This window comes from Propithecus coquereli, unplaced genomic scaffold (assembly GCF_000956105.1).
Source record: "Propithecus coquereli isolate 6110/MARCELLA unplaced genomic scaffold, Pcoq_1.0 Scaffold491, whole genome shotgun sequence".
In the NCBI taxonomy this organism is placed as follows: domain Eukaryota; kingdom Metazoa; phylum Chordata; class Mammalia; order Primates; family Indriidae; genus Propithecus; species Propithecus coquereli.
The window spans coordinates 123,273-149,153 of NW_012150741.1; the positions used below are offsets into that span (position 1 = coordinate 123,273).

Sequence of the window (25,881 nt, forward strand, 5' to 3'; positions counted from 1 at the left end):
ATCTTTTACTCTGAAAGATTTCAATTTCCTGACTTGGAAACATCTAAAAAAGAGGGGAAGGTCCCTTGTTTTTTCATCCCTACCCCTATGAAGGAAGTAGAGGAGGGGAAAGGCTTGGGGCAGACAAAAAGGGAAATCTCTGAAACTAGAGAAAACTCAAATAAATTGTGGCCAGCCGAGTCAGCATTCCTCACCCACAGTTGGTCCTAATTAAGGAGACTCCGTTCAACAGCTCCACTTTCTGCTCTTTATTCTCTGCCCCGGCCCTGCCAGCTGACATGGCAAAGCTTTAACCCACGCCTCGGAAACAGTCTCTCATGTCTTCCCCCCATATTATTCTCGCTTCTCTGTCTCTCCCCCACTACCCTGCAATTACCCTTTCCCACATTAAGCTCCCAATAAAATATATTGATACCTCTAATCCAACTGCGTCCATTTTGTTCCACAAAGTGCTATCCGAGCTGTTTGCAGAGCCGAGTAGTTGTGTATCATGTCATTACGGGAGCACACGTAGAACCTGATTTCATCATAGAAAGATGGAATTTCTCCAGGATTATTTTGCTACCAAGTCAAAGCAGCAATGATAATTCCTTCCACTTTGCTCGACTCCTTGATTTTTTTCAGTCCACAGCTTCTGAGCCTAGCTGATGGATTGGGGTATTTTATTTCAGGCTATAATGACCTCTATAATATTATGATCAAAAATCTGGTGGTAGTAAATCTCTGAGTGGAAAACTATACTGAATCATGGAGGTGGCCAATGTCCAGTGTAGCCCAGTGGGGGTGTTGATGTGTAAATAAATAAGCTGTTTTTCATCACTTAATGGTTGTGGTAGTCTGCTTGAGCTGACTAACAAAATACCACAGGCCAGGTGGCTTAAACAACAGAGATTTCTATTCTCACAGTTCTGGAGGCAAGAAGTCCAAAATCAAAGTTCCATCCAGGTTGGTTTCTGGTGAGTCCTCTCCTCCCAGCGTGTTCACAGTTGCCTTATCACTGTGTCCTCCCCCGTAAGCCTGCCTTCTGTGCACGCAGGAAAGGAGAGTGCTCTCTGGGTCTCTTCCTCTTCTTATAAGAACGTCAACCCTATCAGGACACCACCTTCATGACCTCATTTAGCCTTAATTATCTCCCTAAAGGCCCTATCTCCAAATACAGTTATTGGGAGTTAGGGTTCCAACATACGAATTTTGAGGGTACATAATTCACTTTATAACAATGGTCTAAGTTCAAGAAACTCTCTTAACCTTAGGACAAAAATTTAAATGCCAGAATCAGGAAGACAATACTTCAAGCAGGTTGTTATGAGGCAAAAAGAGAATTTAAAGAAATTTTTTCTGGGTCATAGACACATTTGAGAAGCTGAAAGTATGATCAGATACCAGAAAATTGCATGTTTGCACAGAATTTTATACATGACTGCAAAGGCACCCAGTTCTCCAGACCAGTTAAGTATCCCATGCTTGTAGACCAATTCTCTCTAAATACATTCTTTTGCCACTGATGAGATGGTATATGTGCGGAACAAGCACAGAAACTTATGGCTTTATTTTGACTGAGTGGGGGTCTGCTTAGGACGGGGCCTATTGTCCCACTGCCACCACTAAAAACATTTAGACCTTATAGGAAAGAAGAGTGAGCTAAAGTGGGCATGCTGAACGTGGTTAAAACTTCAGCAGGGAATAGTTGAGGGAAACTAAAGTTGTAACCAAGCAGATAAGTTTTCTCACTTTTCTGTTATATTAAGAATCATCAGAAATAACAGTAGAAATCCTTTCTCTATAGACACATTAGGGTAGCCTTTTATATTCTTGGTCGTGTAGGGACCCTGTCTTTGTTTGTTTACACTAACCCCTTTCTAAATGCTATACGGAACTTTGGCAGTCACTGTAGAAATTATAACTGAGTGATTTAAAAAAAAGAAGGCAACAGTGGAAATCTATGATTTCAGAATTGAACAGAATGATCAAGATACAGTCTAGGGCATTGGGGTATAATTTTCTTCACTGGGTTTGATCTTCAGGAAATATTTTCAAAATTTGTAGTATTAATCTTCATAATCTTCCCAGTTGGGTCTCAATAAGAATCTATCACTTAGATGTTGCAACAGATACCCTAAAATAGTATGCTCCCAAATTGTGAGGACTATTTTCTCTGATTTTTAATAGTACCAGTAGTGCCATGTAACCAATCTGTAGGAATTTAATCTGAATTTTGGGGGCTCCCCACCCCATGGTCCATTCATGAAATTAGCCTCAGCATTTGGGAGTTGAACAAATTAATCACATAGCTCTGTGATTAAAACTGGAGTTTAGGAAGTGTCTTTAACAAGTCACTGAAACTATTCATTTTCTTATGAGACTAGAATAGTATGAGCTAATAGTATGAGCCAATGTATTGAGGGTGCCAAATAAATGTTCCTAATTGTACATATCTTCCAATTTCATATAAGACTCTGGTTACCTTGTTCTTTAGAGTCCCTTCTGCTTGGTGATCTTTACCCTTGATTAAGAATTGGCAAACTCCTAGCTCAAAAAAATTTACATTGGCTTCTTCTCTGCTCCACCCTCTCTTCCTCTGAATCTCGCAATCTGGGCAATTCCTCCTTTCCTCCCATTCCCTGGCTTTGTTGGCCAAATTGGGCTAGCTTGCTGTGATCTCTGCCAAACCACAGACTTGTAATGAAGCAGACACTGTACTCCCCTTTCTCTTGGAGTTCTCTGAGGCCACATGGGGGCGGGAGCAGGAGAGGTTAGTGACTTTAAGAACTTTGGCAGTACTTGAACAGAATGTTGGTTTCTCTAGATGGCCTTGATTCATTTTAAAAACTGAGCATCACAAAATTGCCCAATTTCACTCCGACTCTTCTATCATCTTATTATTTGTTTGTTTATCACTTATTCTCTTCAACCTCTTGAATGTTCTCTGAGGACTGTAGCTAATAATTCAATACATGTACCTAACAATTCTACCACATTTGGTACCATCAAGAGAAAGATCTGCTGAGGTTTAACTGTAAACCATAGCTTTTTCAGGTATGTAACCACTGTAATGAACTCCAGCTCTTCAAAGCTGACATTTCATGGACCAAAAGTTTCCTGTTTGGGACAGTACTTTCCAATAGAAATGTAATGCAAACCACATATGTAATTTTAAATTTTCTAGTAGAAACATTTAGAAAAGTATTATAGGTGAAATTAATTGTAATATGTCTTATTTAACCCAATATATTGAAAATATTATTTTAATATGTAATTAATATAGAAATTATTAAGATATTTTACATTACTTTTTTTCTACTAAGGCTTTGAAATCTTACTCCACCTCTTAATTGGGATTAGCCACATTTTCAAGTACTCGGTAGCCACATATAGCTGGTGGCTACCATATTAACGCAGATCTAGATCACCACCTTGTCAGCAAAGGAGAACAAGGGAGTGCAGTGCTGCAGGGACGAGATGGAACATCACCGACTAATTTTCTCGTCTGGGACCCGCATCTCCATGACGGTCCGAGTGACCTTGAGGATGCACGGGCTGACTTTCAATCTAGTGTCTCACTTCTAGGAATGGGCCTCAAGAAAGTTGTCTTAGTCCATTTTGCATTGCTATAAAGGAATACCCGAGACTGGATAATTTATAGAGAAAAGAGGTTTATTTGGCTCACAGTGCGAGAAGCATGGTGCCAGCATCTGCTTCTGGTGAGGGCTGCAGGGAGCTTCCAATCAAGGCAGAAGGCGAAGGGGGAGCAGGCGTGTCACCTGGTGAGAGAAGAAGTAAGAGAGAGGCAGTGGTGCTAGTCTCTTTTAAACCAGCTGTCACGTGAACTAATAGAGTGAGAACTCACACAGGGAGGGCACCAAGCCATTCAAGAGATTCCCCCCATGACCCAGGCCCCACCTCCAATACTCAGGATCACATTTCAGCATGAGATTTGGAGGGGCCAAATACCCAAACTATATCAAAAATATAAAAGACCAGTGAAGAATGGGACATCTTTGGAACTTTGGATTGAGGAGAGTCCAAAACATGTTTCTTTGTTCAGATGTACCAAACTAGCCTTAGGCTGGGACAGGTTGTTATTTCTTTCATTTGACTGAGATTTTTATAACTTGGTCTCTTCCTATTAAGAGTTTAGAATCCACTGTCTCACTTCTGTAGCAAACAAGTGCTGAAGCACAGGCCAAACACAAATATAAATATATTTGATGTTGAATTGTATGAAAGTACCCATGTTTGACCATTTTTTACCTACAGGATTGATAATTTCTTGTAGTTAAGTGTATTACATTTCATCATAGATGGCAAGAGTATTCTTGAAGTGGTGAGCAAGAAAAGCTATATCTTAACTCTAACCTGGTGTAGTTCCAAGAAAGTTATGGGAATTGTCAAGACAAGAGCAGTATTAGAAATGTATTCTGGTCCATAGAGGTGTATTCTTTGAGATCAGCCCAGCTCACTTCTAGCCAATAAGCCTCCTCAAGAGGGCAGATTAGTTTTGAGTCTTTATGTATTTAATTCTAATTTGGGCTGATTCCAGATCTAGCTTTATGTACTCTTTGTGCTGTCCCCTTAAAATACAAAGAGTGATTTAAGTTTCAGGGGCAGACATCATGAGACACCCCTGGCTGCAGAACCATCCAGTGAGAGCTTTATCTAAAACACTTGCGTTATGAAAAATGTTCCTTTTCATTTTGATCCATAGACATTCTGATCCTTGGGGGAACCTAGAGCCAGGCTTATCACATTTGCTAACCTCCTACTCACTTTGGCTATCAGGTTGCTCTCCATCCCTGGATGTAATTCACACTTTGTCATTGTTGTCTGCTTAACTGACTAACTTTAGGTCATCATCTGTCAACTCTAGCAGGTGAGACAGTATCAGGGGTTGTGGCTATTGGTGATCTTTTAACCCTCTGCCCCATTTGATGTCTGTATATTTGATAGAGTGTAGTACATACCTTGTTCGTGCAGTGATGGGGACTGAAAAGCCTTTCAACTCTGACTCTGGTTTTTTTTCATAATTTGGTTCAGAGATTCAATTCCCTGAAGTAGGGTACATTGTGTGGTCAAACAGCTCCGTGCTGTGTTGGAAACTGTTTCCAGTTTATATGATAAAGATATCCCCTCTCTCTCCTAGATGGGAAAGCAAGAAGTCATAGGTATCTCCTGGGGATAAAATATTAGGCTTCCAATTCCATAAACTCTACCTGGGAGCAAAAATAATTCCAAGAGAGAAAAAAACTCACAGCTCTTAAAACCATCTATTGTACTGCAGGTATTTCTCCACTCACAGAGGAGAAAGTAAGGTTCTATATTCACAGCTCTTATCCACTAAGTGGTAAATAATCAGAGAAGCTTGGTTACCGATTGACCAGGTATATACGTTTTGCTTAGAAGGTGAACCAATTCAGTATTCAAGTCTGACTCTTGAGAGCCATGCTGTGCTACAGAAGCAATAAGGATTTTTTCCTATGCAGTCACAAGCTAGTCCACCCTTCCAGTTAGTTAGCCCACACCCTTGGCCCTCTGGCTGCCTGTAGGCTCCCTTGGCCATTCAAGTTCCATGGAATAGCTGGGCCTAAAATGTGGGGAGCAGACGGTGTGAGAGAAGTCTGGGAGGGGTGGCCAATCCTAGCCAAGAGCTACGTTAGTGCTGGTGCTTTTCCCAGAGGGAGGAGTGTTCCCTGCCCCGTGCATTGCCGCGTGTCTGCACAGACACAAACAGATCAGTGTTCAGTTAAACTGGACTCCTCACAGTCCCTCTTTTCATCCTACAGAGGAGATGGGGTGCACCAGAGTGTTCCTTAGACTGTGGTATCAGTGCTAGGAAGTGGGCAAGAAAACAAGAGGAGGAATCAGTTGCCATTCACTACAGCCCTAGATGAAGGGCTTTATTTATTCTAAGGGCACTCAAGGGGCCAATTTATTGAAGGCAATAGTATAGTGTCCAATACGCTGTCACTCTCACCCTAGCAACAAGACAAAGTTGGACAACCAACAAAAATTATAATTTAAAAAATAGATATCTAAGGATGCAAAGTATTCTGAGTGAACTAAATTCCAGAAAGGGATGAGCTGTTCCTAGGAGAGATGGAATGCACGGCTGTTTTCATCCCAGGGGTCTGGCAAGAGGAGAATCAAGCCCGCCATAGATGAGGATAAGGATAAAATAAGCTGGACTTCATACAAATTTTTGAAGGCTACATGTGGGACAGCCATAAGGATCCCTACTTATAGAGCAAATAAGTACCCACCTACCCCTAAATCTTTCTCATGAGGCAGTGAGCTGAAGACTTCAAGCTGGGAAAGATACCTCTACTCCCCCAACGTGCTCAGAGCCTTCATTGGGTACGCAGCAGCAGTACGGTACAGTGAAATGTGAGAGCAGGACAGGAGGGTGGAGAAAGACCCCTTCAAAGCATAAGGACCCCTCACTGAATACATAGAAGTGGCCCACCAAGAGCAAAGAGAACTCCACAGCAGCCGAAAGCTGGTGGCTAGGCTGGATGGCATAGAGAGAGAGCTGGAGACTCACTATGCTCAGATCCCAAGTCCTGCGGGAAGGACAGTCCTGATCTTGCCCTCAAAACATTGGTGAGCTGACTTTAACCAAAGCTACAACAAAGCCCAGACCTGGCTTTACAACAGGTTAGACTGACTCTCGATTCTAGCAGCCTAACAGAGGAAGGGGCATGTCCTCTTATGGGTATGCATATTGCCACTCGTTTACACACAGCATCTGGCATATGACAAAAAGTAACAAGACTCAGAGGAAACAGAAAAATATGACTGAGGGGGGAAAAAGTCAATAGAAGCAGACCTGCAGATGACCTGGATGTCGAAATTAGCAGACAAAGACTGTAAAATCCTTTTTATAAATATGCTTAAGGATCTAGTAGAAAAGGCAAATTACATTCTTGTATTGATGGAGAATTTCAGCAGAGAACTGAAGGTTTTTAAAAAAAGAATGTTTATAAATCCCCCCCACCCCAAGCAAGGATTACTTTTGGAAACAAATTTCTAGTTATTCTTGGAGAATATATACATAGCAGCTCTAAAATCAAACCTCTTTTCTGAAGTTACGCATTTCTGTTTTCATATAAGCCAGGAATTGAAGTCCACGAGTGAGTGCCCACTATTGACAAGAAATCATATGAGGGGTACAAAGAAACGTGAGACTCAGTCCTGACCCTCAGGGAAATATAGTTTAATGAAGAGATGTATGAACTTCACTATTTTAAACCAGAACACTCTAATAGAGATACAGATAAGTCTACAAAAACATAAAAAAAATGAGATTTCTTCTGGCAAGAAAGACCATGGAAGACTTAGTATTTGACCTGGAAATGTAAAATGCCTGTGTGAAATAGACAGGGCTCACGGCCATTCATGTCAAATCCCGGTAATGATGCCAGGGCTCCAGAATCTTCAGCAGCACACAGACCACTTCCTAGCCAGAGGACGCATGCAGGCCTGCATTTGCAAAAGAAGATTAGGTGAGAGAACTGGTCATCTAATACGAATCCTGGGTGGGGCATAGGAAGTAGGAGTGGGACCGGAGTGGAGGTAAGCGTCAGTATTCTAACATGGCAAGGTCATAGTTCTGGATTTTGTTGGAGATTAAATCACTCCTTCCTCTGTATTCCTTTATGTGTGTTGTCTGTACCTCTGTCATGGTATTTATTTCCTTTATACATCTTTGTCCACCCTTGGGTTCTAAGCTTATTCTGGATAGCCACTCATTTTTGAATGCCCGTAGCAACCGACACTGTGCTGTATAAATATTAGGAGCTCAATGAATGGCTGCCCAGTTGAAATTGAACTGAATCCTAGGCAAGGTTAATAGGACTTAAACCCAAGTAGCTTGGCTCCAACATCTGTGTTCTTAATCGCTACGCTACATTGGTGATGGCTCATGGATAGTCTTGATCAAAGAATGGGCTGTAGAATTTTAATTTTATTATTATTATTTTTTTAATTTCTTTTTCATTGTCCACTATGAGCTCAGAATTTTTATTTTACTGTATCAGCAATGAAGAGCTGATAAAGGTTTTGCGAAGTGCCACACTTTGGCGTGATTAGGCTTCTGATCTCCGATGGTATTCAGGCTGCGTTAGAGGGAGGGAGAGTCTCTCCCGAGTGGGCCCAGTACGAAGGCTGGCGCAGTAGTTCCAGTGAGAGGGCGTGAGGTCGGAACCAAAGCAAAGACTGAAAGGAAGAGAGAGATAGGAGAGGTGAGTGATGCAGCCGGTGGTGTCTTACCATCTTGATGAGGAAGGTGAAAAAGGACTTGAAGACATATCTAAGTTTTTGAAAGAACAGCAGGAAAATGAAAAGGTGATGCTTTTAGTGGAAATAGGGAAAGAGGAGTCTAAGTTCTGAAGGGTGGATTGGGGGCTATAAGGACAGTAAATGAAGTAATAAGTGTCCTGTGTAGAAAATTCTTTCATTCACCTCTATAATCTGTTCTAGCACTCTAGAAATATCCGTTGGCAAGGGTCTTCATATTCACTGTCCCGTTGATATCTGACTTCATCTCTCATAAGCTTATTCAGACTCATTTCTTCTTTATTCTGAGGGTAGATGAAAGTGATTCAAGGTCATTGTTCTTAATAACTCTCCAAGAATAAAAACTTTTACACAACTTCTGTAATACATCAGTTGCCTGTTACTGGTTGTTTGGATTTATCAATAGATTAGATCATAGAGGGATATTAAGGTCTCTGTGTTCTCTGTTGTATTCATGCCCTGGTGAGTTTAGGCCTAGCTTGTTGCTGCCCAACTCTCTTTTCTCTGCCTGAGATCTATGTGAGAAACAAATTTGAAGAGAAATAAGAGGGAGATAGCAAAGTCCAGCTTAGAGTGAGCAGAGAAATTCTTCCTGCCAAACCACAGGTGCAGTCGCTGTCCGTAACTCTGAGCCCTTCCTCCTCTTTACTTTATTCTTTGTGGTACGGTATTTAGGCTGCCTTCCTTTCTCCCTGCTGTCTTAATGCTTAGGAGGCACTCACGATGCTTTGTAGTACTCTGACTTACTACACTCGATAAACTCTGCAGACTCTTGTGAAGACTTTTGTACGCCGTAAGCAATCATATATTGTCCATCCAGCTTTTTTCTCCCACAGCTCTTGAGTCTTCAAAAAAAAAAAGACCATCTAGATGTTTCCTTCTGCCTCTGCCTGATTTGATGACGGGGACTCCAAAGCTAATGTCCCCTCACTCCACCCCAAGGCTACCCACCAAGACATCTTATCCAAAAGAACAAGTTCTGTTAGGTGTCCTTTAGGGCTATTTTGCTGCAAAAAAATATAGATTAATATATTTCACAACTACTACACGAATAAAATAATAATAAAGGTCCCCCCCCCCTTAAGTTATAAAACCACAAGGACAAAGAATAGGAGAAGGAAGAGATAATACAATAGCAACGAGATTTTGGGATGCTGGAAATCAGGACGGCCAGTGTGAACCGAATCCTAAGCCAGCAGTGGGGGAGGCTGGGCAGCAATGCTGTTTGCACCCCAGAACCCTCAAAAAGCTTAGTCACTGGTGGCATCAGGTACCTTTAGTGGAGGAGGAGGTAAATCTGAAAATAGGAGGACTGATTGAAAATTTATTTAAGAAACAGACTCTCAGATCCTCTCCCCCACCTGCTTCCAGAAAAGGAACTGCCATTTCCCTTTATCAACAGAAGACAGGACACTTATTTTCTGGAGAGTAAAACACGTGGTCTCTGGACTGGTGGACTCCTGGCACAAGAGAGGGCATAGATTTTGAAAAGGGTGGGGAACAAGTGAAACTTTGCACACCGAATGTTAAAACCTCTAGGCTCCTTGTCCAACTCAGCTCTTAAAACTCCGATCTTACGTGCTTTAAGCTGGAGTTTGGAAGATTCATCTCTAGGAAACCCTACCAACCCACAAGAAAAAACTTAAATCAATCAGTCCAATCACATCTCCCTATACTGAAGCTGTAGTTGACAAGTCCTACCCTTTGTGCCCAGAGGGAACTCACTTTAAGTTGCAAATAATGTAAAGTGAGTGTCCCAGTCTTCCATATGAGCAAAAAGTATGCAAGAAGATTGGAAACCTGCCCCTCCAGATGAACAAGTGAATGAATGTCTCTGAGAGTTGAGAGAAGAAATTGTATCCTTGAAAGAAAGAATGATATGTTATTTAAAAAAAGAACCCCTGGAAATTAAAAATATGATAGAAGAAATGAAAAACTTAATAGAAGTAGAGGGCTAAAAGATAAAATTAAGACCACTGCCTGTAAAGTAGAGCAAAAAAAAAAAGAAAAGAAAAAGGTGCTGGAAAATGAGAGGAAAATCAGCGCATCAGCTTAATAATCTGTTAACTGATTAACAGACATTCTAGAAGAGAAAACTGAAAAATCAAGAGGAGAAAATCATCAAAAAAATAATCTGAGAAAATTTCCCAGAGCTGAAGGTCATGAGCTTCTAGATTCAAAGGGTCGAGTGAGGTACCCAACTCAATGGATAAAAATAGCCCCACACAAAGGCACATTATTAATGATACTTCAGAGCACTAAGAAGATGCTAAAAGTTCCAGAAAAGAAACAAAGAAATGGGTCTCCTTCTAAGGACCAGGAGTCATAATTGCAACAATAGAAGCTAGACAATGGACTAAAAGCAACAATGCCTTTAGAGTCTGAAAGGAAATTATTTTCAGTTTAGAATTCTCCTAGCCAAAATTTTACATGTAAAGATAGAAGAAAGACATTTTATGACATGTAAGATCTTACAAAGTTTACTTCCAAAGCATCCTTTTCCAGGAACCTACTGGAAGAAATACTTCACTAAAACAAGGGTGTGAACCAACAAAGAGGAAGACTGAGTTTCCAATTTAAGTCAGGTAAAGAGAATCTTCAGGATGATACGTCTGATCCCATGATGTCAGCCGTTGAGCAAATGGCTGGAAGACAGAGATTACGCACAGGGATATTTTTGAAGGAAGCACAAGAAACTGTTAACAGTGGTTACCTTAGAAGTAAACATGGGAAGGCAGAAAAGTGGCATCTTTCCTTTTTACTTCATATTTTTATGTAATATTCGAATCTTCACTATAGCATGTATTCCTTTGTAATTTTTTTTAAGAAAGAAAATAGGCCCTCTCCAATGGAGCACCTCCAATGACAACAGAATTTTCCTTTTGTTCAGAACTTGCTAATAATTTGAGAAACTTTCCCAGAACTGAAGTTCATGAACTTCAAAGGGCTCAGTAAGGTCCCTAACTCACCTTTTGCTAAGAAATCTTTATATCCTCTAGCCAACCTTCCCAGGTTAATTTAAGCTTATGCTTTCTCACTGTAAGAAAAGAGCTTGGGAGGGAATGTCATTTGGGCAGGGAGAACTTCTCTAAGCTCTCTCCTAGAAGATAAGCCGCGTCCTCCACTTTGGTGTTAGGCTTTTCATACATGTGGGGCCAAGGAAGGTTTCTTCTGGATTTCTGGAGTGCAGCAGTCCTCTTTTTGCAAGGGCCATTCCATAAGAGCTCTCTTTGCTCCAAGACCTTGATTACCAATAATTAATCTCAGATGAAAGATTCAGTGCTACAGGCTTCCTCTGTCTTTGACCTAGAGAACATGCTGTGAATAGTTTGTTTGCTTGCTTGCCAGAGATCTTATCTTGACCCAGAAGAGCTGATAGGATCATAAAACCAGCAGTGATTTTTTTCCTCAGTATTCTTTATCTATAAAATGGGGGGTGTGCTAGCTTAGCCCAGGATAAATGTGAGATTTAATATATGTCAGGAGGGGGAGGGGGGAAAAGGTTGGCTGTCATTTAATAATGGCTGTATTTCATAGTAATAAAATTTAAATAACTCCGTAGTGTGTTCTAATCCCCATGCTTTCTTTGCTCTTTCTCAATGTATTTGGATAAATCACTACAGAGCAACAAGCCAAATGTCCAAACCACCCACTTTCCTATTCCCAGCACATGAATTAGAGGGAGGCCAGCTGAAACCTGGGCCAAGCACTTAGATGACTTGTATGTCTGATTTTTGTTCCATGACACGAAACTCAGAATAAATCAAAAAGGAAAAATTTTTCAGATACCAGCTAATTCACACAAAAATATCTTCAGCCTCCTTAGTCCTTGCACACACGCAAAGCTAATAAACAAACCCGCTCTGAACACAGATGCAAGGATTTGGAGCTTAATCCCTACAGGCACAAACAGATACTCGTGTATAGCAGTCTTACGGAACTTTTAGGCAGTAAAACTCCAGTAAAATCTGAAGAACTTTTTAGGGTCCAGAAGACATTGTGAAAGACTTGGAAAATGAGAGCTTTGAAGAAAGATTATACAAGACAGAATTTGAGCTTAGAAAAGAATGAGTGTGATCAATAAGAAACATGTGGATAGCAAATAAGGATAGAACAAGAGGAAATTATTAATAATATAAATGGTAGAGGAAGCTGTCTGGTTTCAGTGTTAAGAACAAGCTTTCTGACTGTGAAACTTGTTAAACGCAAAAATGAACAGCCAAGGGAATATTGTAGAGCCCAAGCTACAAAGATACAGAGGCTGTAGTAAGTTCACTTAGTACATGAGCAAGGGTTCTCAAATGCAGATGTTTACAGATACAGATGTTTAACAACAGTTTGTCCCCCGATACCACAAATCTGATATTCCAAGCAACTGACAGAGAAAGGAAACTATTCAGCACACATTTGGTACCTCTGCTTGGTCACAGTGCCTTAAGTTTGGTTCATTTACCAGAAGAGCAAAACATGCTGTTTAGCACCAGGGCCTGATCCCAGGTTAGGGTGAACTGTATGAACAGGTGAACAATGAGAAATGATAAGTCAAGGGGGTTCTAGAAAAGAGAAATCTTCTTCCTGGGTCTTGTTACCAGCTATGGAAATTTTTAGAAAAGGGGTGGGGGAATACCTGAAGAAAACATCTAAAAATGAGCAAACATATGGTAATTTTAAGAATGAACAAACATATGATAATTTTAAGAATTTTAGGAGAGGAAATTGGTTTGTATAATTAGATTGATCCAAAAATTATCCTGTTTTTATAATATACCTTTCTGTTATATCTCTGTTAAGGAGATATAACACCTTCCCTTGCCAGATAAAGACAGTCTCTTCCTTTTATAAAAGAACATCACCAAATTACAAGGAAATTCAAGTCACACTTTGAAATACTGGCAAACGCAGGACAAACCCTCAAGCTTTCTTCTTTTGGCCAGTCTATACACTGATGTAGAGCTATTCTTCCATCAGTATGAAAAATTTATTCTTTGCCTTGGCTTCTGTTTTAACTGCTAACCTTTATCTCTCTCGACCTGTAGCTGGGATGAGAGTAGCTCCATCAGCAGTGGGCTCAGCGATGCCTCGGACAACCTCAGCTCGGAAGAATTCAATGCCAGCTCCTCACTCAACTCCCTCCCAACTACTCCCACTGCTTCTCGCAGAAACTCTACAATAGTGGTACGTGAGTTTGCACACACCCAGGCCACCACAGGGCAACCTGGGCACTGCGTGTGTATGACTTGCACATACAAACCTGCCCCATGGCATTGGTTCTCATAGGCCTGTGGCCAAGTTCTTTCAGAGCTGGCAACAAAACAAAACAAAAACAAATGTTAAGGCTACCAAACAGTCACCCAAGACATTAGATGTTGTCTTAGCGTCTATACTTAGTGCCCACATCAATCTGGAGTGACACATGTGAGAGCTCTTCCAACTGGAGAAGAAAAAGAAACCCAGAGATATATATGATAGCTGCTGTCTGGAACGCTAGGTAGAAACCCTGGGTTGACTTAATACTCTGGGATGAGCAAAGCCATGTACTAACCAAAATAAATCCCCGCGGCTATCCATTCCCGCATCCCCACATGAGTGTCTCACTCTGCCTTTTTTTCTTCTCTTTAGCTACGCACAGACTCAGAGAAGCGATCTCTGGCAGAAAGTGGGCTGAGCTGGTTTAGTGAATCAGAGGAGAAGGCCCCCAAAAAGCTAGAGTACGACAGTGGTAGCCTGAAGATGGAACCTGGGACTTCTAAGTGGCGGAGAGAGCGGCCCGAGAGCTGTGATGATTCATCCAAGGGTGGAGAACTGAAAAAGCCCATCAGCCTGGGACACCCTGGTTCCCTGAAGAAGGGCAAGACCCCACCAGTGGCTGTCACCTCCCCCATCACTCACACAGCCCAGAGTGCCCTCAAAGTGGCAGGTGAGCCTGGAGTAAAGGATGGGGCAAGGGCAAAGACCGTTTTCTTTGGTTGCTTCCCTTCTTTATGGTCATTAGTCCATAGGATGGCAGCAAACATTTGCATAGTGCTTTAACATACATTATCTTATCTGGTCTGCAGGACAGTCCCGTGAGTTAGGAAAGATGGGTATTACTATCTTCATTTTACAGACGTGGACATAGAAACTCAAAAGAGTTGGGTAGCTCTGGGTTTCTTTAAAAATAATACATGTTTGTATAAGCCACTGCCTTGCCATGCTCAGGAAACAGTATTTTTACTGGGTGTTCATCTTGGACATTTCACAAAAGATACCACACTCATCTATTTGTTATGTAGGTGCTGTAGTAAAATAGACATCACAGGTACTAAAACAGATACACCTGTTAAAGGAGTGAATGTTGTGTATCGGAGATTTTAAAATTTGGCTTGTGTAAGAATCACAGGGCAGACTGTTAAAAATGCAAATTTCAAGATGCCATTTTCAAAATTCTCATTTATTAGGTCTAGATGGATTCTCTTTAGAATCTGCATTTTAAAAACATCTCCTGATGCCTCTGATTTAGGAACTTCATAAACCAGAGTTTCAATGAAAAAGAAAAGGAACTCAAAGAGGTTGTTAAGTGGCTGGACCAAAATCACACAGCTAATAAGAGGTAGAGGAGAGAGTATGATTTGTTCAGAGACTGGTTTGACCTCCCTTCAAACACTTTCCATTGGTTTCTTTTTTTCCTCTCCCAAGATGGTCAGTCCACGTTCTTATCTTTATAAGATACTTTCTTGACATCCCAGGAAGGTCCTAAGAAAATAAATAAAGTGGCTACAGCAAGAGAATTATAGTGCTCCCAAAGTTGGCCCCTTGAGTAACCTTTAGCCTTAACCAACATCTCCCTCTAGTATCTGGTTACCAGTAGATATGGCCATAGTCTATTCCATTTGCTGCCCCTTCTTTTTTTCTATTCCTTAACCAATTTTTAGATGGATGTTCTTGATCATCTTTATGGTTGCTTCTGCCATTTTAACCAAAATGTACCATCCTACTCTGGGAGCAGGAACAAAAAAAAAAAAAAAAAAACAACAACAAAACAAAATCCTGGCCTCTCCACCCCTCCTACCCAGAGTCCTTCTGGCAAGAAACTTTATCAGCCTAGCTGGTACCTGCTTGCCCATATTTTGGCCTCTAAAATTTAACAATACATTGTGACAAATGTTCCCTTCTCCCGTGGAGGGAAAGAAAAGGATTTTTAAGGTATTGGTCAGTTTCAGCTACTCTTACCTCATTTCCTGCCCTCCTGTAGGCAAACCTGAAGGCAAAGCTACCGACAAGGCTAAGCTTGCAGTGAAGAATACCGGGCTGCAGCGCTCCTCTTCCGATGCCGGCCGGGATCGCCTGAGTGAAGCTAAGAAGCCCCCCTCGGGCATCGCTCGCCCCTCCACCTCAGGGTCCTTTGGCTACAAGAAGCCACCTCCTGCCACAGGCACAGCGACCGTCATGCAGACTGGTGGTTCAGCCACTCTCAGCAAGATCCAGAAGTCCTCGGGCATCCCTGTCAAGCCGGTGAATGGACGCAAGACCAGCTTGGATGTGTCCAACAGCGCAGAGCCGGGATTCCTGGCTCCTGGGGCCCGTTCCAACATCCAGTATCGCAGCCTGCCCCGGCCAGCCAAGTCCAGTTCCATGAGCGTGACCGGTGGGCGGGGCGGACCTCGCCCCGTTAGCAGCAGCATTGACCCCAGTCTCCTCAGCACCAAGCAGGGAGGCCTTACGCCCTCCAGACTGAAGGAGCCTTCCAAGGTAGCCGGTGGGCGGACCACCCCAGCCCCTGTCAATCAGACAGATCGGGAGAAGGAGAAGGCCAAAGCCAAGGCAGTGGCCCTGGACTCCGACAACATCTCCCTGAAGAGCATTGGCTCCCCGGAAAGCACTCCCAAGAACCAAGCAAGCCACCCCCCAGCCACCAAGTTGGCAGAGCTGCCACCAACCCCTCTCAGGTACCCAAACTGGGCAGCTTCCTCCTGTCTGTCTGCTCTGTCATTCTTTCGCATGTCCCTGCCCCCCTTGGACTAGGTGAGGCATGGACTGTCCACTCCTGTCTCTAGGCCTTTGCATGAGTCTTTCCCCGCTGTCCCCTGTATGCCAAGCTTCTTCTCCCTCTTTCAAAACTGTGCTCAAACCTTACCTTGTTTGTACTATTCCCTGATCAGCCCTTAACCCGTCTTCAGCACACGTATGGGTGGTTTTACTATTTATTTACACACATATACCATTTGCATAAATTCGCTTGTGTCTCCCACGTGTATACGCTGTCTCCCTTGTTAAGACTAAAGGTGCCCCAGGTAGGGTTCCGGATTCCCTTCCCCTGCATTTCACAGCAGCATTAGGATAAGCCTCTGCACTTAGCATATAACCAGAAAACAAAACTGGACAAGGATTTCTTTAAGATCCCACCTGCCTCTCTTTTTGTAATTCTGTTATTCTGAATATTTTGTTTTATCTTCACTTCTCTCAGGGCCACAGCTAAGAGCTTTGTCAAGCCACCCTCACTAGCCAATCTAGACAAGGTCAACTCCAACAGTCTGGATCTACCATCGTCCAGCGACACCCACGCTTCAAAGGTCCCAGATCTGCATGCTACAAGCTCAGCAACGGGGGCCCCTCTCCCTTCTTGCTTCACCCCCAGTCCAGCACCTATCCTCAATATTAACTCAGCCAGCTTCTCCCAGGGCCTGGAGCTAATGAGTGGTTTCAGTGTCCCAAAGGAGACCCGCATGTACCCCAAACTCTCAGGCCTGCACAGGAGCATGGAGTCCCTGCAGATGCCAATGAGCCTGCCCAGTGCCTTCCCCAGCAGTGCTCCCATCCCCACGCCACCTGCTGTCTCTGCTGCTCCCCAAGAAGAAGAGACGGAAGAGCTGCCCTGGAGCGGAAGCCCCAGAACTGGGCAGTTGGACAGGTAGGTGGATGGGGACGGAGCTGAGCCTGAGCCTGAGCCTGCCATTAAGCAGTACTGTCCTATATTTTGTTGCCACTTTGTGACTTTTGAAATTTTTTCACATATAATATATTAAGTAATTTCGTTTGCTTCACAACTCCGTGGGGATAGGTAGGATGTTTGCAGTTTTGTTTTTAAATTATTATTCTCACCTTGTAAATGGGGAAACCAGTGCACGAAGAAGTTAAAGGACTTATCCCAGATCTCATGATTAGTTTAACCTGTCACCCAAGCTTTTGCTTCCTGGTCCAGACTCGTTTCTATTATATCACATCCTAGTTTTCACCAACCATAATATGATCTTTTAAGTTCCTAATCAGAGAAAAAACATTTAACATTTCAGATAAATTTCCCAAATGGTAAGCCAAGAAGCAGGCTGTGGCTGTCTCTTTATTTTGTTTATATAGATAAAGGGGCTTATAGTTTGATGTCTTGGGTCCAGGGTCTGCAGCCTTCACATTGATGGTCCCAAACTCCAGTTTCTGAGATGGACCCAGACACTTCTCTCTTTGTTTCCACAGTAATCAGCGAGATCGGAACACTCTTCCCAAGAAAGGGCTCAGGTAACCCTTAAGTGTGTTTTTTCTTCTCTATCCCTGTGGCTTCTGGTCTATATGAAAAATCATAACTTGACCTGTCCCAGGCTCCAGTTGTGAATTTAGTGACCCTTTTAACTGAATCATTTGCATGTGGTCCTGTACAAATACCACCTGGCACCCTGCCCACGCTTAGTACCATGTGAGTCAACTTTTACAGCCAGTGTTCTTTCTCTGGTGACAGAGCAGGAGCAAGTTTGCACATGGGACCCATACACTTACCTGTATCAGCCTGTGTTATCCCAATCCTGGCTGAACTTCATCTCTGTAATTTTCCTCCCTCAAAGTATGGGGAAAAACAGCCTGCCTCGAAGGTCACTCAGATGTGGGCAAGGGGCAGGACATCCCTGGTCCTCCACTCATACGACAGCATTGAGTTGTTCAGTCAGGGGGTGACCCCTGCAACTTGAAAGCTCTCACGTAGAATGCTAACGCTCTGTCCTGAGCTCCAGGGAAGAAGTTCTAATGCCTCCTCCGTCATTTCTGCCCCCCCCAACCCCCAGGAGCCCTCGTGGGAATGCCCGCTGGTCCTTCCACACCCTGCTCATGGTCTGGGAGAGGATGCTGAGTCACCCCTCCTGCTCCCTCCTTAGGCAGCCCTGACTGCTCCCTCTTCTCCTTGTCCTGCTTTCACAGTCTCCAGGCCCTGGCCTAGCTCAGATGTCCTCCACACCAACTCAACCCCTGGCCGCTCTGTGTGGTTGCCCAGACTGAGTCCTTCTGCTGCCTCCTGCAGGTATCAGCTTCAGTCCCAGGAGGAGACCAAGGAGAGGCGACACTCCCACACCATTGGTGGGCTGCCCGAGTCCGACGACCAGTCAGAGCTGCCTTCTCCCCCCGCACTCTCCATGTCCTTGAGCGCGAAGGGCCAGCTCACCAACGTAGGTCAGTGCTTTCAGTCACTCACTGTGGCGTGGGATGAAGCAGGGGTCGCCTTGCAGGGTGAGGCAAGGCAGGTGGGTTTGGGGTTTCATCTCATATTTGACTCACGTCATATTGGGTTGCTTCACAGTGCCTCAGTTTATCCACCCAAAATAATATTGGAGGGAAGTGCTCCAAGATCTTGAACTGAAAAGCTGCCCTTGGGCACAAGTTGTAGCATCCTTACAGCATCAGCGAGTCTGAATGGTGACGTGGAAAAGCCATACACTGAAGCCCGGAGATCAAACCAGTGTAGTGAGCAGGCACCTTGGGCTGCCAGAAAGAAGCCACCACACCCAGAGCTACCAGGGCCAGCTAGTGAAAGGGCAACACCGAAATGCCAGGCTGGTGGGGAGGAAGGAGGGAAAGGTTGTTGATTGCAAAGGATGGGATCTGCCTCCAAACTCCGAGAAGTCCAGATTCCCCGACTGCTCTGGCTGGGCCTGGGCCATCCTAGCCCTGAAGACAGAGCTGACTAAGATGTTTCCTGGCCACACCCTAGCTAAAGCCTGAGGAGAAGGGAAAGCTAGGAAAGACGGAAGTGACTCATGATTCAGAGACAGGGAGGGGAAGAAGCTTCGGGAGAGGGCCCGGCCCTAGCACAGACGCACACTAGCCGGTTCTGGGAAGCGGCAGGCCATGACTGGCCTCATCGGAGCCGCTTTAGGACAGTGCCTGGGATAGGCCTGTCGCTTGCTTGCCGTATCTCCCCAAATCCATCTCTTCTTTCAGCTGAGTGAAAGGGAGCAGTTAATAAAAGACAAGGACCTATAACATGCCCATGCGATGACTGTGGGGAATTTGAGGAAAGACTAGGAATTAGGGTCATTTTGCCCAGGAGGGAAGGGTCACCTGGCCTCCGAAGGGCTGTTAAATGAAGGATGGGACCAGCTCGTTCTCCGTCTCCACGGAGCACCGAGCAAGGAGACGTGCATGTCTGCTGCAGAACGAGGGTCTGGCGAGGGCGGGTCTGGCGAGGGCACGGAGAGGTGTGGAATCTCCCGCACAGGTCCGTACTGACAGATTAGACATCCCCCTGCCTGTGTGGAGGCAGAAGACGGGACAAGCAGCTCCACGTGGGCCTGAACCCTGAAAGGCTGTGATCCCAGCAAGGGCGAAGGGGGAGGAGTTCTGCAGGTTAACGGGGTTCGCCTGATACTCCACCCACTCTGTCTGCCCTCAAGCCAGGAGATGGCTAGGCAAAGAGGGCCATGTTTCTTGATGCTTTAGGGCCGACCCAGTAACCTAGAGCGACACTGCTTTGTCGGGAGACACTCCCTTCCATAATGCCGAGCCCCCTTCTGTAGCTGGTTCTTTTTCATCATCGGGGTCTGAGTCTTGGTCTGAATCCTCAGTCCTCCTGAGCTGCCAGCTGTGTTCCATTTTCATCACACATCCAGGTGATGTGAAGGTTTCGGAAAAGCTGCCAGGCCCCCAGCCTGACCTTCAAAAGCAGTGACTCTGAGGCAGGCAGGGCTGAGGGACGTCTTCTCTCCAGCCAGCAGGGTCCTTCTCCGTCAGGGCCTGACCACCCCCGCCCCAGGAGGGACCCCGCTCCTGACCACACGCTGGTCGCACACTCCCACTGCCCACCGCCCCTCCTCTCCTGCCCTCTCCCGTTCGCCTCTCATGCTCCCGCCGCTCCACCCGCCAAGGGACCGGAGAGCTGATGACCCTGCCTCTTTTCCTGCCCTCCCCTCCCTCTCCCGTCCCCCTTCCCTCTGTCCTTCCAGTGAGTCCCACTGCGGCCACCACGCCAAGAATCACCCGCTCCAACAGCATCCCCACCCACGAGGCGGCCTTCGAGCTGTACAGCGGCTCCCAAATGGGGAGCACCCTGTCCCTGGCCGAGAGACCCAAGGGGATGATTCGGTCAGGATCCTTCCGAGACCCCACGGACGATGGTGAGACTTCATGCCAGCGCGGTTCACGCTCATTCCGGCTCTGCTGGGTCCCCTCACCCACCACCACCGCCACCCCCAGACACACGTATATGATTCACAGAACATCGAGTTGGGCCATTTCAGTTCTTTCTTCCCATATCTTTGAAGGGTCTGGGGGCCCAGAAACCTTGGGTGGCACCGTCGAGCACTGGGCCTTTGGGATGGAGCATCTGTCACTGGGGCTGGGGGAGGGAACTCGAGCATGGAAGGTTAAATGGTGCCCCTCAGGATGCTCTGAAAACCGCAGCTTCTCTCCTGCTCATTCTAGCGGTAGTCTTTCCTCCCCACAGTCTCTCATGATATATGAAAAGATAAAAGGACGTAGCTCTTAAATCCTTACAAAGAATTAGGCATCTCATTCCTCTTTCAAGAATGTTCCAAAGATTAGCCTCGGGGAGGGCCATCTGATGGTCGGTGGTGATCTGGGTGTTAGTGTTGATCAGAGCTGGAGGACCAGGCTTATGGCAGATCAGATCTCCTGTTATTGTTTTCCAGATGCTCATTCCAGGAGCATTCCTTTGCAGGCGTGCTTCAGTTCTCTCCGTAGGCTTGATTGAATAATTAGAACGAGTATTCCTCACTTAAATATTGTTTTCATCTGAATGCTCCCCAAGATCCCAGGCGAGTCCCCCAGTGCTGAGAGGAGAGGGGCAGGGAGAATTGCAGTGTTTGTTCTGAGCAGCTCTGATGAGGAACTCCCCTCTTCTGCAGCTAAAGTACTCTCCTGACTGGGACGATAAGATGACGACCATCCTTGGAAACCTCCTCTCCCTCTCCAAAACCCCGTGCCCCTGAGCAAGGCAGTGCCATCCCCAGGCTGCCAGGGAAAGCAGGCTGAAAGAGGAGGCTCTCTCCACTCGGGCTGCGTCTCCTCGGCAGATACCCGCCTGCTTTGGGCTGCCGTGATACCAGTTGGGCTCCCTGTTCTGTTCTTTCCGTTGGCTCCAGATGCCCTCCAGAATCAGAATCCAAACTCCTGCCTTAGGGCTCTTCCCAGGAACCCCTTGTCTCTGGAACCCTCGGTTAACTCTTTGTTTTCTCCTTCTCTTTCAGTTCATGGCTCAGTGCTGTCCCTGGCCTCCAGTGCCTCCTCCACTTACTCCTCAGTAAGAGCATTAACTTCTCTTCCCCCATCACGTTCCCCCCATTCCGTGCTCTCTAGAACCTCCCCTGGTTGGGTAACTGGGTGGGGGATGGGACACCGCCATCTCTTCCTGACACCTTATAGATCTGGGGTGGGGCCTGGGGAAGGTGCCTAGAGCTTGGAGCACTCAGCTGGGTGCCTCGGGTCCTCAGTGGTCCTTCTGGTCTTACCACCAACTCCTGAGCAACCCCTGCTTTGAAACACGGAGAATCCCCTTGTTAAAGAGCCCTTTCCGTGCCATGGCAAGTGGGAAGCATTTGTGGCAAGTGAGATGAGTAGGTTTCTAAGGTTCCAGAGCCCTAACAGTGTACAGGATTGACCAAGTGTTCATTGTGGGGCACCGGCCGCAGCATTTGGCTATTAGGTATTCCTTGATTCTTAGATTCGTTTTGCCCCTAAGTCTTCACTCCAAGTTGCTGGCAAAAATAGTTTTCAGACCGACCGAAGTTTCATTTCCTAGCCTTCTTGGCAGTGACTAAGTTGGCTGGAGATGAGCTCCAGAGCAATCTTTTATTGAAACCCTAGTATAGATCTGAGCTGAGTCTCACGAGGAGCCAGGGCCAGGAAACGAGAGTTTCAGCCTTTCTGCACCTCCGCGTCACGCTCCCGCACGCTCTCTCCCCTGCCACTGGGACTGGCTTCCTCCCTCCATAGTAACTGCTTCCTTTCTCTCTCTCTCTCCTCTGTGCTCCCTGCTTCAGGCTGAGGAGAGGATGCAGTCCGAGGTAGGGTGCAGAAGCCTTCGTCTCTGCTTGTTAACGCCACTACACCCCGTTTTCCTTCCAGATCTTCTGTGTCTTTTGCCACCAGTAGTTTGTATTTCTCTTCCTTTCACAGCAAATCCGGAAACTTCGTAGGGAACTGGAATCGTCCCAGGAAAAAGTGGCCACCCTGACGTCTCAGCTTTCTGCCAATGTGAGTGCGTGAAGTAGGGAAAGACCCAGGTCGTCATTTGGGCCAAAGTTCAGCCCAAGAAGGAAAATTATCTGATAAAGTATCCCCTGGGGTTAGACTCCAAGGGAGTGGGTCCTCCTCACAGCTCTACAGTAGAGGATTTGAGGATTGTCCTTCCCCTTCTCCGAGCCTCAATTCTTGTAAGGAACTGTTTTGCCTGCACTCTAATTAATAGGTATGGATGAGTTCATGTCTGATGGTCTTTGAACTCCCCAGAGAGAAAAGAGGATTGATGATCAGTGGTCCTGCATGGAGGTGGAAACAACCTTGCTGCTGGCCACAGACAAAAGTAGTTACGGATTATAATTATAGAGCCCTTTTCCACCCCCCTGGGTGTGTTCATGGCTCTGTTCATGCCACGTCATTGGGCAGGCACAAAATTGGTCATTAGAATTCTGTCTGGTGACCACAGCACTACCTAGAAACCGAACTCCTTCATTCCCAACTGCCTTTTCCTAGTAGTCTCCTTGGGCAGTTGGCAGAAACCATCTGAGCTTTAGGTTAAGAGACAGAGTTCTTCATTTCTGCACTCAGACTGCCCTCAGTACATCCACTTAGAATGAGTCTCTTTCTTTAGGCCTTAGTTTTTCTACTCTGGGAGATGGGGAGAAATAAAGCCACCTCCTCCAACTAGGCTATGGTCGTTTCCCTGCGACTGAGTTGCAAACAGAGAACATAAGAGCCCTTTTCCCCCCAAAGCTGTAAACAACAGCTGAGCCGGATCTGCAGGAGCTTTCCAAGTGTTTGCACACAAGTAACCGTGTCTGCAATTTCCGCAGCAGTTTCTGGTTTTCTCTCTGCTCTTCCTCTCTGGGGAACCCAGCTGTCAGGCCTGGGGTCTATCCCTTGGAATTAGGTAGAAGAAGCGCCACCAAGATTTTGCGTGTTTCCAATCTATTTCAGCAGCAGTTCCCTCACCACACTGGTTGTGTTCTTTATTCTCTTTTCCCAAACCCACAGTTCATAAGTTATGTACTTAGCAGTTTGTTTGAAGCTCATATCTAGCACTTTTTTCCACTCTTGGGGACCCATAAGAGTTGTAGCATAAACAAGAACCATCTTTCCTCTCCCTTGTGCCATAGCCACCAAGGCCAGTTGCCTGGGTCACGTCCTGCTTACCCCAGGAAATTCGCGTCTGGGCGATGCTGGGGGGAGAGGCGCCAGGGAGGCCGAGAACATTATTATGTCTGATTCACTTACACTGCAGTCTGTCAGCCATCGTGCTGTCAAGGCTGGGCCAGAGCCAAGCAAATGAATTTAGAGGGTGATTTTTCTTAGAACAGGAAGTTCCATTCGGCTAAGCGAGAATAAACTAAACACCCAGACGCGGTGGCTTCTCAACCTTAAAGGCAGATTTTTGCTGAGGGTCAGAACCCTGCCCTCAAGCAGGAGATGTGATGTCAGGACTCTGGGAAGGCTCCACAGCTCCCTTCAGGATCCCCCGATTCTCAACCAAACTTCTGTCATGTTCCACGGAACCTCCTAGCTACTGAAGCTGAGGGCGCAGCCCTGCACGGGAGGGGTCCGGAGTATGTCACCCGCTCACACGCTAGCCTCGCTGCAGCGCCACCGCTGAGCCCTGAGGCCTTCCACGCACCCGAGTCTGCAGAGGGGATTGCGGGAAGGTTCACGGGAGGGAGAGGAAATGTAGCAGAGAGGGGAGGAAACCTAGCCAGCGCAAGAGGACGCCCCAGGTGAGAAAAGGCAACACAGGAAAGCACGTGGGTTCTCAGTGCTCTCGGGAGTAGATTTCCAAGGACTGCAGGCGGTCTGTGCACAGACACGTGGGGATGGAGAGAAGCAAACATGAGGAGACCTGAGGCCAAGAAGACAAGTTCCCTGTCCAGTAGGTGAAGTGAAACTGCTCAGGTCATGACCGGTACCTGCTACGGAGCCCGGGTCCGGACAGATTTATAGTGAAAGTAGAAGAGGAGGCTCAGAGGGAGCTGGCGGGATTGCCTCCACCCTGAGGCACTTGGCGCAGTGAGTGAAAAGTCGAGTTGACCCGGCAGAGAGGGAGGACCATGGGCAGCAGGAACAGTGAGAGTGTCCCAGACGTCCTGGAGCGCTGGGTGAGGGAGCTGCCCAGAATCTGTCCATCACTTCGTGATCGGGTCACCAGCTCACTCAGACGCTCCGACAATGGCTGTTTCTCCACCCCCAAGTGCTCTCCTCTCTAGCCCCTCACTCCCTTCACCTTGCCTAGACATCTCGCAGCCACTTGGCCAGCTAGAGTTCAAGCCGTGCTCCAAGTGGCCTCGGCTTCGCTGCACCTTTCCAGCCTGCTGGTTATCCAGAGAGCCCTTCGGCGTCCTTCACGGCTCGTGAAGCAGACCTGACACCTAGTGGCCACACCGTGGACTGCCCCCGAGCTTTCGGGAGCTGCTCCTCTCCAGCCCTGCAAAGTAGAGCCCGAAGAAACCAGGAACGGGGAGCAGCTCCAAAGCAAGAATGAGTTCAGCAACAGAGGGCCACCTGGAGCAGGGCTGGAAGGGATGTACCCAACGGTTTCCACTGGGGGTTATTGGGCAGCCCACGTTGAAGGAGTTAAACCCAAACAATAGCAGTGACCCCAGTGGCACGGCCTTCCAACCAAGCCCGCCACCCACATACTGCACGCGTGGAGTAGAGGCACAGTCCCCCCTCTGATAGATGACAGGTGCTAGATCTCAAGCCCCCAGGAGCCTCCAAAAACATGCCCTACCCTCACACTGGCTTCCTTATTCAAGAAGCTGATTCCTGCCGGAAAGTGTTGTGGAATCCCACTTGTCTGCTCAGGGAAGTCACTATTTTAAAACCATCAAGAGGTTTGCTGGCATTGGTCAGCTCGGAGGCACAGAAAACTAGTTAAAACGACTTCCCGTTGTCAGTTGTTTCCTTTCCCCCAGCCACTTAGGAGCCTCTTCATGTGTTTGTCTCAGGCTAATCTGGTGGCTGCCTTCGAGCAGAGCCTGGTGAACATGACCTCCCGCCTGCGGCACCTGGCGGAGACCGCGGAGGAGAAGGTGAGAGTGAGCCCGGGGCGGGGGGCACGGGTGCAGCCGGGGTTCTCGCTGGGGAGCGCCAGGTTCTCCTGCCCTCGCGGCACCCCCGCTCCTCAGCCTC

General features: G+C 46.2%; 1 protein-coding gene across 1 annotated transcript in view; it reads left to right on the forward strand.

The window, feature by feature from the left end:
• The window catches only part of LOC105819612 (neuron navigator 1), a 103,752-nt gene that overhangs the window by 43,787 nt on the left and 34,084 nt on the right, over nt 1-25,881 (forward strand). The window contains exons 3-12 of the mRNA XM_012655896.1: nt 13,329-13,467; nt 13,912-14,209; nt 15,524-16,217; nt 16,736-17,179; nt 17,740-17,781; nt 18,551-18,699; nt 20,469-20,639; nt 21,732-21,784; nt 22,660-22,737; nt 25,698-25,781. Of these exons, the coding sequence (XP_012511350.1) occupies nt 13,329-13,467; nt 13,912-14,209; nt 15,524-16,217; nt 16,736-17,179; nt 17,740-17,781; nt 18,551-18,699; nt 20,469-20,639; nt 21,732-21,784; nt 22,660-22,737; nt 25,698-25,781 (2,152 nt within the window). The remainder of the gene's footprint in view (nt 1-13,328; nt 13,468-13,911; nt 14,210-15,523; nt 16,218-16,735; nt 17,180-17,739; nt 17,782-18,550; nt 18,700-20,468; nt 20,640-21,731; nt 21,785-22,659; nt 22,738-25,697; nt 25,782-25,881) is intronic.